Source organism: Hemitrygon akajei, chromosome 7 (genome assembly GCF_048418815.1).
Source record: "Hemitrygon akajei chromosome 7, sHemAka1.3, whole genome shotgun sequence".
NCBI classification, from domain to species: Eukaryota; Metazoa; Chordata; class Chondrichthyes; order Myliobatiformes; family Dasyatidae; genus Hemitrygon; species Hemitrygon akajei.
In genome coordinates, this window is record NC_133130.1 from 60523253 (window position 1) to 60538712 (window position 15460).

At 39.5% G+C, this 15460-nt stretch overlaps 2 protein-coding genes across 3 annotated transcripts in view; one reads left to right on the forward strand and one right to left on the reverse strand.

Annotated features, from left to right (window-relative positions):
• Positions 1-15460, forward strand: part of LOC140730489 (echinoderm microtubule-associated protein-like 6) — a 343576-nt gene that overhangs the window by 215076 nt on the left and 113040 nt on the right. For both annotated transcript variants that reach the window (XM_073050994.1, XM_073050996.1), the window contains exons 22-24: positions 1275-1427; positions 4143-4274; positions 12083-12171. In XM_073050994.1, the coding sequence (XP_072907095.1) occupies positions 1275-1427; positions 4143-4274; positions 12083-12171 (374 nt within the window). The remainder of the gene's footprint in view (positions 1-1274; positions 1428-4142; positions 4275-12082; positions 12172-15460) is intronic.
• Positions 1-15460, reverse strand: part of LOC140730495 (clathrin heavy chain linker domain-containing protein 1-like) — a 408057-nt gene that overhangs the window by 99057 nt on the left and 293540 nt on the right. The gene's annotated exons all lie outside the window — the stretch shown is intronic.

Genomic DNA, 15460 nt, shown 5'->3' on the forward strand with positions numbered 1-15460 from the left:
TCCTTTTACCTTAGGCCACGAATTTATCAATCACCCCAATGAGTTATTAACTTCAAACTTTCTGCATAATCACTCCAAGAGTTGAACTGCATGTGCATGTAACAAGAGCTGTATAACTCATCTCCTTCATATCTGCCAGGAGAGCACTAGACCATTTTAGGCTACAGATATTTTGACAGCGTGAACAATATCACCAAGATCATTTTAGCTATTTTCAAAATACTGACCTTGCCATTTTCCCATTACAGCTATTACCAGTTTCTTTAATCCCAATACAATGATTTTAACCACTTTAAGTATAAAGCCTATTCCAGAATCAGAATCAGGTTTAATATCACCAGCATATGTTGTGAAATTTATTAACTTAGCAGCAGTACAATGCAATACATGAATATATACAGAAAAAAAATCAATCAATTACAGTAAGGTGTGTGTGTGTATCTGTGTGTGTGTATGTATATATATATATAGATAGATAACAGTGCAAAAACAGAAGTAATAAAAAAAGTGAGCTAGTGTTCATGGGTTCAAGGTCCATTTAGGAATCAGGTAGCAGAGGGTGAGATGCTGTTCCTGAATCGCTAAATGTGTGTACCTTCAGGCTTCTGTACCTCCTTCCTAACAGTAACAATGGGAAGAGGACTCCTAATGAAATACAGCCACTGTCTTGCTGTCTTTATAGCTGCATTGATATGTTGGGATCAGGTTGGATCCTCAGAGATCTTGACACCCAGAAACATGAAATTGCTCACTCTCTCCACTTCTGATCCCTCATCGTCCCCTTTCTGAAGTCCACAATCATCTCTTTGGTCTTACTGACGTTGAGTGCAAGGTTGTTGCTGTGACACCACTCAACTAGATGGTACAACTCGTTCCTCTTGTATGCCCTCTTGGCTCCATCTGAGATTCTGCCAACAATGGTTGTATCATCTGCAAATTTATAGATGGCATTTGAACTATGTTTAACAATAAGTATTGTGAAGTGTGTTGAGTTTGATTTTATAAAATCAAATATGTACCGTTTTATTCTGTGAAATGGAAATTCAGTCTACTTTTGTTGTAAGATGTCGCCTAATAAGACAAATCAGGGCAAGAATAAGCACACAACTGATGTAATCAATGTTGCTAAACTAATCTCCCTAGAAGGTTTAAAAACATTGTATATAAAAATAAGCATCGAAAATAGCAATTTAACATTTCTCTATAAATGTGATATTACTGTATTTTGTTGATTTGAAAATGTTAATGTGCTTCATTTCTCATTTTTCACTTAGGTGGAAGATGTTGTGCATTTTCACCAGATGGGAAAGTCATAGCTGTTGGGCTAAATGATGGAAGTTTTCATGTAGTCAATGCTGACACTCTGGAAGATATGGTGGCTTTTCACCATAGGAAGGAAAATATATCAGATATCAAATTTTCAGCAGGTAACTTGCAGCAGTTAAATTTTGCTTCCAGTTAACTTGTCAATTAAGGATGCTTCATTTGATTATAAAAATTCAATATTATTGTACAATTGTGTGAAACTGGTAAAATTGTGTTTGGTGGATAAATAATGTTGAGAATTGCTATTCAATATATTAAACTGAAGACACTGATGATGTGAACCTTGAGAAGAAGAAGAACATTTCAATTACGTTTTCATTATCCTACACATAAGACTTGATTTCTGAATGCAGAGTGATTTTTCACAGAACTGTGTCCAGTTTTGACTCCTTTAGATATTAAATGAAGCATGATTAAAGATGCAAAGTGCTTCATTTTGGCTTGTTCGTTTACATTGATTGTCATTATAATGCAACCCCTGTTTACATTGATATTGCTATATGACTTTATTCTTCTATGTAAAAATGTTTCTATCTTTTAGCTGACTTCAGTTTATAACCTCAGGTTACAGGACTCATCAATTTCCACGCAGCAACACACAGAAAATGTTGGAGGAACTCAGCAGACCAGGCAGTATCAATGGAAAAAAAAGAGTCAATGTTTTGGGCTGAGACCCTTTGGCAGGACTGGAGAAAAAATAGATGAGTAAATTTAAAAGGTGGGGGGAGGGGGAGGGGGAGAGAAACATCCTCTCTCACCTCATCTCCTTGCCTGCCCATTGCCTCCCTCTGGTGACCCTCTCCCCTCAACTTTCTTCCATGGCCTGCTGTCCTCCCCTATCAACTCCCCCTTCTCCAGCCCTGTATATCTTTCACCAATCAAGTTCCCAGCTCTTTACTTCATCACTCCCTCTCCCAGTTTCACCTATCACCTTGTGTTTCTCTCTCCCCTCCTCCCACCTTTTAAATTTATTTCTTGTTTTTTCTCTCCAATCCTGCCGAAGGGTCTCAGCCCAAAATGTCGGCTGTACTTTTTTCCATAGATGCTGCCTGGCCTGTTGAGTTCCTCCAGCATTTTGTGTGTGTTGCTTGGATTTCCAGTATCTGCAGATTTTCTCTTGTTTGGAATTCAGATGCAGCACTCATTCTCTGCTTCCTGTTTGTGGTGACTGCTTGGAATGAACAAATTGTTTGTCAGAAATTTTGATTTTCAATACAATTTTTCAATAGAAGTCAAACTTCTGGCACCTAATTATATAAATAAATTCTGAGTTATTTGTATGGTAGTTTGGGGTCATCATATTCAATAACTGGGCATTGAAAACTGAAATGATGCCTGTAGTGTTTTCATGCAGGTGTAGAAACTCTGAACTAAACACCGAGTTAAACCATAGTCAATGAAGGCAAGATCACAGTAAGATTAACCATTTACTGTTCACTCTTACATTTTAACGTATGGTGAAAACTGTTGATAAAACAATACAAAATATATACAGTATTTGTTTCCTTCTTGGCATCACATTTACATCATAAATACTTGTAAAAGTAAAACTAAAACAAACTATTTTACATTAAAGTCTTATTAAAGTACAGCATACAGTCAGAACCTACCTATGCCATCAACAACTTTAAATACACTTCAACACAAACTATCCAGCAACACTTTCAATAGCACAAGAAAATAAACTTTATCAACCGTCATTACTTTTAACAGAATCAGCATTAACATTTTTACTTCAACATATCGATTGTCATATGAACTTGCGGCATTGCTTCTATGATGTTTCTAGTATGTAGAATGACACTTTTCTTGTGCTGACCTGCACACACAAGCCCTCGCCTTCCCGTTTCTCCAAACCGGTATTTTCCCACACGACGCGGCAAAACCGGGTATGACATCATCACAAGCCGCAATACATCACAGACAACGAATTTACTTCCAACAACTGCAACATAGCTATCAACCTTAACTTTAACTAGAAAATAATTACAAACGAATTACTAAAGCGAAAATGTAAAAAGCTAAACAAATTCCTTAAGGGCAACACAATGCCATTCTATTTGTTGTCCAATGGATTTCCCAATCCTCTTTAACCTGTTGCAAGGTTAAGAGAAAAAGACAGCGGTGTGCTGCAGTTCTCTGAATTTTTTTTTTAGTCTTGCTCTATAGACAGATTCAACATTCAAGAGTTTCATATATAACTCCAAATCAAAACATTAGTACAAATCCATACTTTTCTACTGTATGCGATAGTGTTACAGTTTATATCTCCCCTGCTTCTTTATTTTTTCATTTTGTGTTGTGTATTACTCACAATAATAGGTCACTGCTTTATGGAGAGGAGCAAGTTCTTACGTCATTCCAATAGCTGAGTAAAAGAACATTGCTTGGAGGAAAGAGCTGCAACCATTAATACTGACAGTACTCTTTCCCATAGATGCTGCCTGGCCTGCTGAGTTCCTCCAGCATTTTGTGTGTGCTGCTTGGATTTTCAGCATCTACAGATTTTCTCTTGTTTGTGATTTTGAACTCTTGTGATTGTGATTGTTTTAGAGTCAATGAAGAATTTCTTAGTTTTTTTCCATTTCCTCGGAGAATGCACCGTAACAGGTTATGTCAGTTGTACTTGGGTACTAATAATACATTTGGTTAAATAGGAATTCATTCTGTTTCCACCCAACAGTGTGTACCTTATTTTTATTAATCTGTCACACAGTGACTTATTAATAATTTTATGTGCTGTACTCTAAGTAAAATCAAGCATTTAAATTCTATACATTTTGTTTTAAAGAGACACATTTTTATTATCCTCTTAGATGCAGGGAAATACCTAGCAGTGGCTTCCCATGACAACTTTGTAGATATCTACAATGTGCTTTCAAGTAAAAGAGTTGGCATTTGTAAAGGAGCCTCTAGTTATATTACTCATATGGATTGGGATGCAAGAGGTAAGACACTTACTTAAATCCTTCCAATTCTGTTGATGAATCTTTTGAAGTCTACATGGAGCAATCCATATTCCAAACCTATCTTGGCACTGTTCCCAACAGTTTCTATACTACATTGATGACAGTATGGTGCCACTTTCTGCACCCCTATGGAGTTGTCAGTTTTATCAACTTCACTACCAATTTCCACCCTGCTCTTGCATTCATTTGATCCATCTCTGACACCTCCATCCCCTTTCTTGATCTCAGTTTATCCAGTGACATCGACTACAAACCCAGACTCCTGCAACAACCTTGACTACACCTCCTCCAGCCCAGTCAGTTGCAAGGACACAATTTACTTTTCTTAGTTCCTTCATCTCCACAGCATCCGTTCTCATGATGAGACCTTCAACTCGAGGACATCCCAGATGTCCACCTTGTTCAGAAAATACGAATTTCCCCCACACTGCTATTAATAGAGCCTTCCCCTACATCTCCTCCATTTTATATCTCATCTACAGTTAATCATGATTCATCCCTTTCCCTCTGGACCCAGAATAATCTAATCTTTGGGTTTTTGATCCTGAAACCGATGATAATGAGACATAGGACCAGAATTAGGCCATTTGGCCCTTCGACTCTGCTCCACCATTCCATCAGGGGTGATTTATTATCCCTCTTGATCCCATTCTATTGTCTTCTCCCTATAACCTTTGGCATCCCGACTACTCAAGAGCCTAACCAACTCCACTTTAAATACACCTCCACAGCTGCCCATGCAATGAATTCTACAGATACATTACCATCTGGTTAAAGACTGACAGTATGATTCCTCCTGTCCATGTGCCCCTCTTTCCCCTTCAACTCTTTTGCAAATTGTGAACCATAATTTCCTGTATATTCCTATAACTATATACCATGTAAGTATTATACTTGTACAATGCCTATAAAAATATTTACCCCCACCCCCGGAAGTTTTCATGTTTCAATTTTTTACAATATTGAATCACAGTCGATTTAATTCAGCTTTTTTTTGACACTGATCAACAGAAAAAAACTCTTTTGTGTCAAAGTGAAAACCAATCTCTACAAAGTGGTCTGAATTAGTTATAAATATAAAACACAAAATAATCAATTGCATAAGTGTTCACCCCCTTCAAGTCAGTATTTAGTAGATACACCTTTAGCAGCAATTACATTCTTGAATCTGTACAGATAGGTCTCTATTAGCTTTGCGCATCTATTCTTTATAAAACTACACAAGTCTGTCAGATTGCGATGGGATCATGAGTGAACAGCCCTTTTCAAATCCAGCCACAACTTCTCAGTTGGATTAAGGTCTGGATCTGACTTGGCCACTCCAGGTCATTAACTTTGTTGATTTTTTAGCCATTCCTGTGTAGCTTTGGCTTTATGCTTGGGGTCATTATCTTGCTGGAAAACAAATCTTTTCCCAAGTCGCAGTTCTCATGCAGTCTGCATCAGGTTTCCCTCCAGGATTACCCTGTATTTTGCTGTTTTCATTTTACCCTGTACCTTCACAAGCCTTACAGGGCCTGCTGCAGTAAAGCATCCCCACAGCATAATGCAAACATCACTATGCTTCATGGTAGGGATGGTATGTTTTTGATGATGTGCAGTGTTTGGCTTATGCCAAACATAGCGTTTAATCTGATGGCCAAAAAGCTCAATTTTGGTTTCATCAGACTATAAAACCTTCTTCCAGCTGACTTCAGAGTCTCCCACATACCTTCTGGCAAACTCTAACGGAGATTTCATATGAGTCTTTTTCAACAGTGCCTTTCTCTTTGCCACTCTCCCATAAACCTGTGACTAGAAAAGCACCCAGGCAGTAGTTGATTGAGCACAGTTCTCTCATCTCAGCCACTGAAGCTCGTAACTCCTCCAGAGTGGTCATACATCTCTCACTAGTCCCCTCCTTGCATGATCATTCAGTCTTTGAGGACAGCCTACTCTAGGCAGATTTACAGTGGAACCATATTCTTTCCTTTTCTTGATGATAGACTTAACTGTACTCTAGGGAATGTACAGTGACTTGGAAATTTTCATGTATCCGTCTCCTGACTTGTGCTTTTCAATAACCTTTTCGTAGAGCAACACACACAAAATGCTGGTGGAATGCAGCAGGTCAGGCAGCATCTACAGGGAGAAGCGCTGTCAACGTTTCAGGCCAAGACCCTTCGTCAGGACTGAGTCCACGAAGGGTCTCGGCTCGAAACGTCGACAGCGCTTCTCCCTATAGATGCTGCCTGACCTGCTGCGTTCCACCAGCATTTTGTGTGTATTTCTTGAATTTCCAGCATCTGCAGATCTCCTCGTGTTTACCTTTTTATAGAGTTGCTTGGAGTGTTCTTTTGTTTTCATGGTGTAGTTTTGGCCAGGATACTGACTCACCAGCCGTTGGACCTTCCAGATGCAGGTGTATTTTTACTACAATCAGTTGAAACACCTTGACTACACACGGTGTTCTCCAATTAACTAATCTTGTGACTTCTAAAACCAATTTGCTGCATCAGTAATGATTTGATGTGTCATATTAAAGGGGGTGAATGCTTATGCAATCAATTATTTTGTGTTTTATATTTGTAAATAATTTGGATCACTTTGTAAAAAAACTGTTTCACTTTGACATAAAAGAGTCTTTCTGTTGATCAGCATTAAAAAAGCCAAATTAAATCCCCTGCAATTCAAAGTTGTAAAACAATAAAATAAGAAAACTTCCAAAGGGGGGGTAATTCTTTTTTTATAGGGACTATACATGGAATAAGTATCTACATATCTGTTTATCATTGGGCATCACTGTTTATGCACAAGGAGAATAAAGTTCTGTATTAATTTTTAAAGTAATTTGGGGATGTGCCTTTTGCCAACCTGCTTCTAAACTACCCTAATATGCCTTGCTGGGCACTGAAGAATTTCAAGGTTTTTGGATGTATCAAGAAAACGATGCACAAATAGAATTTTTGTATAATATGAACCTAAGTTGAGATGGAGGAAATCTTGAATGTTGGAAGACTTCCTTTTGCATAACTGGCTTGTGCAGTGTAAGTGCATATGAAAATTATGAAATTGGTGTCTTGGTTTGCTGCAGGCCATTGGATTCTGGGGCACTTTTGTGTATTTGTGTATTAGAAACTTTGAGTATGTGGGAAGGGAGAAAAAAAGAATCTGATTTTGTGAAATGTGCAATCAGGTCCAGACTGCACACCATCACTTTTTTGGAGAAATTGTGCTATGCAGCATGCAAAAGTGTTGCATCAAACAATTGTGTTTCTAGGCCACTAAATTTAAATCTCCCTGCTTTTTAGATTAGATATAAAGGATGTTCTTTGAAATTATTTTCAATTTGATCTTGGTACTGATTTAAAATAATATGTCAAGCCATGCTTCATCTGTTTGATTAGTTTTGTTGTAGCAAGTTAATAATGTATATGATGAGTACAGTTAGCTACCTTTAGTGAAAGGTGATTTTGAACCTCTTGCACTAGATCAGGAGAACAAGCTGCAATCTTGCAAAATACCTCATATATTTTACTGCTTATAATTATGACATAACTGGTCTCCTAGCCCTTTCTGTAACATAGTGCACTGCACAAAAAACATTGTACTATCTAAACCACACAGGTACTGACAATGGCCATCACCAATAAGAAAATATAATAACCAATCATTGACTAACTAGCACGAAGATTATGTTATTGAGTTCTCTCTTTTATTGATGAACATCAGTGTCTGGTACTTATTGGTCACTGTCAGTTAACAATGTGCAGGGTATCCCCATTGACCAAAATCTTAATTTGATTAGCCACACAGATATTGTTGCTACAAAAACAGATGAATCATCTCCTGACTCAACACTTTTTCAGTATGTACAAACTAAATCTTAGGAGTGTTGTGGAATGCTCTTTGTATGAGAAACCTCAACACTCTTCAGAGTCAAGCAGATAACTGATTAACAGCCACCCAACCAGTTTGTGCCTTCATTGCTGGAGTATTGTGGATGTAGAATGTTCCATTTCCATCCTTCCCAATTTTCAAGGCTCTAATGTAATAAACATTCTCTGCTCATAAACACAGAAGATTCTGCAAATTCTGGAAATCCAAGGGAACACACACAAAATGCTTGAGGAACTCAGCAGATCAGGCAGCATCTATCAAAATGAATAAACAGTCGATGTTTTGGGCTGAGATCCTTCATCACGACCCTATACTGACTGCTACATTTTAAAATTCAGTAATGGACTACTGAACCCCTTACTTAGAACATCTGTCATGACTTGTGGTTTAGTTACATTTACAAGTTTTTAACAGGACAGAGAATACTATGGGTGCCACAGTAGTGCAGCAGTTAACACAACACACACCAGATGCTGGAGGAACTCAGCAGGCTAGGCACCATCTATGGAAAAGAGTACAGTTAATGTTTCGAACTGAAGCCCTGTGGCAGGAATGGAGAAAAAATAGCTGAAGAGTAGACTTAATAGGTGGGAGGAGGGAAGAAAGGAACACAAGGTGAGAGGTGAAATCTGAAGAGAAAGGGATGAACTAAGGAGCTGGGAAGTTGATTGGAAAAAGAGACAGAAGGCCTTGGAAGAAAAAAAAGGGGAGGAGCGCCAGAGGGAGGCGATGGACGGGCAAGGAGATAAGGTGAGGGAGGGAAAAAGGGATGGTAAATAGTAAAGGAGAGGGCGGGTGGGGGGCATTACTGGAAGTTCAAGAAATTGATGTTAATGCCATCAGATTGGAGGCTACCCAAACAAAATATAAAAGGTGTAGTTCCTCCATTCTAAATGTGGCCTCATCACGACAGTAGAGGAAGCCATGGATAGACATATTGGAATGGGAAGTGGAATTAAAATGGGTGTCCACAAGGAGATCCCACTTTTTCTGGCATATGGAGCGTAGGTGCTTGGCGAAGCAGTCTCCCAATCTACGTCGAGTCTCACTGATACACAGGAGGCCACACCAGGAGCACCGGACACAGTACATGACTCCAACAGACTCAGAGGTTAAGTGTTGTTGCATCTGGAAGGACTGTTTAGGCCCCTGAATGGTAGTGAGGGAGGAGATGTAGCCACAGGTGGAGCACTTATTCTGCTTGCAAGGATAAGTGCCAGGAGGGAGATCGGTGGAGAGGGATGAATTGTCAAGGGGGTCACATAGGGAGCAATCCCTGTGGAATGCAGAAAGTGGAAGGGAAAGGAAAGATGTGCTTGATGGTGGGATCCCATTGGAGGTAGTGGAAGTTTCAGAGAATTATGTGCTGGATGCGGAGGCTGGCGGGGTGATAGATGAGGGCAAGAGGAGCCCTATCCCTAGTTGGGTGGCGGGAGGATGGGGTAAGAGCAGATATGCGTGAAATGGAAGAGATGCAGTTGAGGGCAGTGTTGATGGTGAAGGAAGGGAAGCCCCTTTCTTTGAAAGAGGATGATATCTTCTTCATTCTAGAATGAAAAGCCTCATCCTAAGAGTAGATGTGGTGGAGATGGAGGAATTGAGAGAAGAGGATAGTGGTTTTACAAGTAACAGGGTGGGAAGAGCTATAGTCCAGGTAGCTGTAAGACTCTGTGGGTGTATAATAGGCATCTCTAGAGATAGAGACAGTGAGATTGAGAGAAGGGAGGGAGATGTCGGAAATGGACCAAGTAAATTTGAGGGCAGTGTGGATGTTGAAGGCAAAATGGATGAGTTCAGCATTGGTGCAGGAAACAGCACCAATGCAGTTGTCAATATAGCATAGGAAAAGTGCGGGACAGTCACCAGTGTGGACTTGGAACATAGACTGTTCCACGTAGCTGACAAACAGAGAGGCATAGCTGGGACTCATGTGAGTGCCCATCACTACACCTTTTGTTTGAAGGAAGTGGAAGGAGCCAAAGGAAAAAATATTTAGAGTGAGGACAAGTTCCACCAGGCGGAGGAGAGTGGTGGTGGAGGGGAACTGGTTAGGTCTGGTGTCCAGAAAAAAAAAACGGAGAGCTTTGAGGTCTTCCTGGTGGAAAATGAAGGTGTAGAGGACTGGATATCCTCAGTAAAAATATGATGATGGGGGCCAGGAAACCTGAATTCCACATCTCTTTGATTGACTCACATCTGCTCTTACCCCATCCTCCTGCCACCCTACCAGGGATAGGGTTCCTCTTGTCCTCACCTACCACCCCCCCCCCCCAGCCTGGTACTTACCCTTGCAAGCGGAATAAGTGCTACACCTACCCCTACACCTCTTCCCTCACTATCATTCAGGACCCTAAACAGTCCTTCCAGGTGAGGCGACACTTCACCTGTGAATCTGTTGGGGTCATATACTGTGTCTGGTGCTCCCAGTGTGGCCTTCTGTATATCAGTGAGATCTGATGTAGATTGGGAGATTGCTTCACCAAGCATCTATGCTCTGTTTGCCAGAAAAAGTGGGATCTCCTTGTGGACACCCATTTTAATTCCACTTCCTATTCCCATTCTGATATGTCTAACCATGGCTTCCTGCACTATTGTAATGAGGCCACATTTAGGATGGAGGAACACCTTATATTTCATTTGGGTAGCCTTCAAACTGATGGCATGAATATTGATTTCTCGAACTTCCAATAATGCCTCCCACCCCTCCTCTCCTTCATCATTTTCCATCCCCTTTTCCCTCTCTCACCTTATCTCCTTGCCTGCCCATCACCTTCCTCTGGCGCTCCTCCCCCTTTTCTTTCTTCCAGGGTCTTCTGTCTCTTTCACCAATCAACTTCCCAGCTCTTTACTTCATCTTTACCCCTCTCAGTTTCACCTATCACCTTGTGTTTCTCCAACTTTTAAATCTGCTCCTCATCTTTTTTTCTCCAATCCTGCCAAAGGGTCTTGACCCAAAACATCTACTGTACTCTTTTCCAAAGTTGCTGCCTGGCCTGCTGAGTTCCTCCAGCATCTTCCATGTGTTGGTCATATTTTCCTTTCTTTGTAGCAGTTAACGAGATGCTATTACAGCTCAGGGTGTTGGGGTTCAGAGTTTAATTTGGCTTCATCTGTAAAGAGTCAGTACACCCAGAGGGTGGTAAATCTGTGGAATTCATTGCACAAAGGCCAAGTTTGAGGTATATGTAAGGTGGAGGTTGATAGCTTCTTTATTATTTAGGTGTCAAACGTTATGGGGAGAAGCAGGAGAATGGGTTTTCCCCGGGTGTGCCAGTTTCCTCCCACAGTCCAGAAACATATCAGGTTGATTAATTGCTCATTATAAATCGCCCAATGATTAGGTTAGGGTTAAGTTGGGGTTGGTGGGTGTTGCTGGGGCAGTGAGGCTTGAAGGGCCTATTCTGAGCTGTATTGCTAAATAAATAAATAAAATTGTAGCTTAGGCAATTAATAGATTAACATCTTCACAGCATAGTGATTCTACCCACTTATTAGCCTACACAAATATTATTAACCTAGTACAAAAACATTACAGGCTGGTGCTCATGGTTACAATGCTTCTAAAGTCATCTCATCATTAACCTCTACCTAACAGTTTTGTCTTAACACTAACTAGCACTATGGAAGTACCTTCACAAGAAGGCCTGTAACACTTCAAAGGAGCAACTCATAGCTACTATCTCAAGGCAATTAAGGTTGACTAATAAATGCTATCCTTGTCAGAGGTGGTCTCATTCTGTGAATAAGAAATAAAGTTTTAAGTAGATTTGGAGACAGTACATATATTACTCCAAAGGCTAATATTTAAGTGTAGATCGTTGCATATTGGATATGTGGCTTTCTTTGAATGGAATGATATCAGTGTGGCATATACTATTCATATGTGATTATTTTTGTGTCTCATGCAGGAAAGTTATTGCAAGTTAACACGGGTGCCAAAGAACATTTATTTTTTGAAGCACCAAGAGGGAGAAGGCAGACAATTAGAAGTACAGAGGTATGAAATTTACTACTTGTGGAGTACAAGTTACATTTTAATGCTGACTTAAGGTCAGCAAAAAATAGTTTTCCATCTCCTGTTTTGTGAATGAAAATAGTTTTGAAGACTAATAATGACAGAAGGAATAAGGATGTAGAATATTTTCTAAATGGCTACGGAATTCAAAAATCAGAGGTACAAAGGGACTTGTGAGACCTAACTTACAAGTTGAGTTGGTATCAAAGAAGGCAAATGAAATGTTAGCATTCATTTCAAGAGAACTAGAATATAGAAGCAAGAATGTAATGCTGAGGCTTTATAAGGTTTTGGGCAGACCACATTTGGAGTATTATGAGCAGTTTTGGGCCCCATATCTAAAGAAGAATGTCCTGGCATTGGAGAGAGTACAGAAGAAGTTTATGAGAACGATCCTGGGAAAGAAAGGGTTTAACATGTGACGAGTATATGATTGCTCTGAGCCAACACTTGTTGGAGTTTAGAAGAATGAGGAGGGATCTCATTGAAACCTACCGAATATTGAAAGGCCTGGATAGAGTGAACATCAAAAGGATGTTTGCAATAGTGGGAGAGTCTGGACCAGAGGGTACACCCTGAGAATAGAAGGACAAGCTTCCTCCTTCTCTGTTCTGAGGGTTCTTAATGTTGCAGAATCATCGCTTACTAGATACTCATAAAGTATTTGTGACATCACTGACTGAGTTAAAAATTCAAATTAAGAGTAAAACTGTATTGGTTAAGGTGATTACATTTCCTGCAGGCTTGCTACTCTTGTAAATGGTCTTTGAGGGCTTAGGAGTGCAAAATATAGCATTGTATTTGATTCCTAATTTTCTAGTTGTTACCAGCACTTATTTCTAGTACCCTTTGGCTATGATTAAAGAGTCTGAGCTCTAATTTTCTGCACCAGTGTTCTTGTGTACTGTTCAGGAATTTTTTAGCAGAATTAATGGCACACTTAACGGACAATTCAAGGGAATATGTGCCTGGCGGCAGCGTCATATTATAAATGGCAAAAGTTGTGATAACTGATGTGTTGAATGTGTTGGCTGGTGGGGTGACCGTGTGTGTGAACCAAAGGACCCAATTCTGACTGTGTGGAGATGGGGGTTTGATAGCAGAAGTATGAGATATAGAGATGCAGCTGGGGGCTCTATCAATAGCAGTGAGAGAACCCTGTTTACTGAAAAAGGGAAACAACTTGGATAGCCTGAGTGAGAAAAGATGCTGTAGAACAGAGGAACTGAGAAAAGGGAATGGCATCCTTGCAAGTGACAGAGTGTGAGAAATGATGTTTTCAAGGTAGCTTTAGGTATCTGTGGGTTTGTAGTAGATATTAATCAATGGTCTGTCTCCTGAGGTGGATTTGAGAGATCAAGAAAAGGAATAGAGTGGTTAGAGACAGATCAAATGAATTTGAGGGCAGGGCGGAAGCTAGTGGCGAGGTGAAAAACTTGAGAACTCCAATTGGATGCAGGGAATGGTACCAATACAGTCATCAGTGTAGCGGAGAAAGGATTGGGAAGTAGTGTCAATATAGGTTTGGAATATGGATTGCTCCACATTGACAGTTGAAATGTAGGCATAACATGGGCCCATATGAGTGTCTTTTGTTTTTGAGAAAGTGGGAAAAGCTAAAAGAGAAGTCATTGAGGCTAAGCACAAGCTCTGTAAAATGGTGGGTGATTTTGATGGAGAGGATCCGGTTGGATCTGTCTCAAAGTGAGCTGTCATTCTAATGAAATTGCAAAACAGGTTTGCATGCTTGCTAAAGAGGAAAATCTCACAAACCAGCTTGAAATTCTGCAGTCACACTACATCTAATTGTGAGTAGTAATGACAGTGAAAAAGCTGATGGAAGGAGAAGGACTGCACATCCAACATGAAAGAGAATGGATCCCAGAAGGATGAACTTGAAGTTTAGTACAATGTAGATTCACTCGATTCATTCCAGAGGTAATGCATTTGTTCTGTAATGTGGTCCAATATGATTAGTAGGCTCTGCGACTTGCAGTCAATGAATGACACACTGCTAAATTGAACTGAATTGAACTAAACTTAACATTCCTGGACTGTTTCGCTGACCTTGTACTTTGATGTTTTATTTTCTGTGTTTGCTCATTTTTTGCCGTTTGAACGATTTGTTCTTTTTTGCGTGTTGAGAGTTTGCTGTTTTTCTTTGAATGGGTTCCATGGTTTTTCTTTTGTTTCTTGGCTCTCTGTGGGAAGATGAACCTCAGGGTTGTATCCTACATATATACTTTGATAATAAATGTGCTTTGAATCTTTCCTGGAGTTTAAAAGAAATGTAATCTCATAAAGATATGAGATTGAGAGAGATTGTTAACCAAAGTAGTGTTTATTACAGAAAGTTTGGAATCAAAAAGGATTTGCTTAGCAGATGAAGTCATCTATTTAGAACAGAGTTGAAGAGAAATTTCTTTCTGCTGTAAATCTTAGAAATTCCTTTCCTCAAACCATGATTCCAACAACATAATGAAGAGGCTAGATTGGATCACAGTTTGTTTTATACAACTGTTATCCTTTAGTGGTTTACTATAAACAACTTATCACATGCAAAATTTTTGTTGGGTTATCATTCTCAATTGAATTTGACTTTGTAGAACAGAATTTTCTTTATATAGTGAATCCTGGTTAATTTGGACACATGAGCATCAGTACATTTTGGCCCAATTAAGTATCTGCCCCAGTTTGCTGAAGTTGCATGGGAATAGTTAAAGTATAAAAAGCAAACTGCCATTTAACTGAGTAACAAATTGTGTATTTAAATGAAATACAGAACAAATTAGAACAATAACAACATTACTATGGTACTATAAAACTGTACTTCCTATTAGTTATCAATGGAGAAATTGATCTATTGTGCATCTCCATTTTTTTTTGGATTGACTATAAATGAACAAAATCAGAGCAGACACCTAGTGCAGATAATGGACTGCCTTCATACAATCCTTCTGATGATTGCGTCCTCCAAATATTCATTTTCAATGTAACATTCAAGATGACTGTCAATACCTTCAAATTCTTTGTAATTCTTGTTGAAGTAGTGAAATTGTTTCATTTTCACTCGTGACAGTTTTTGGCATCTCCAAGCCTGAATGCTTCAAACCACAGTGTGCAGTACATTACAGGAAAAGGCCATTTGACCCACAATTTTGTGCCAAACCAGCTAAAAAGCAAATCAAGAACACCCAAACACTAATCCCAAACAAGAGAAAATCCGCAGATTCTGGAAATCCGAGCAACACACAAAATGCAGGAGGAACTC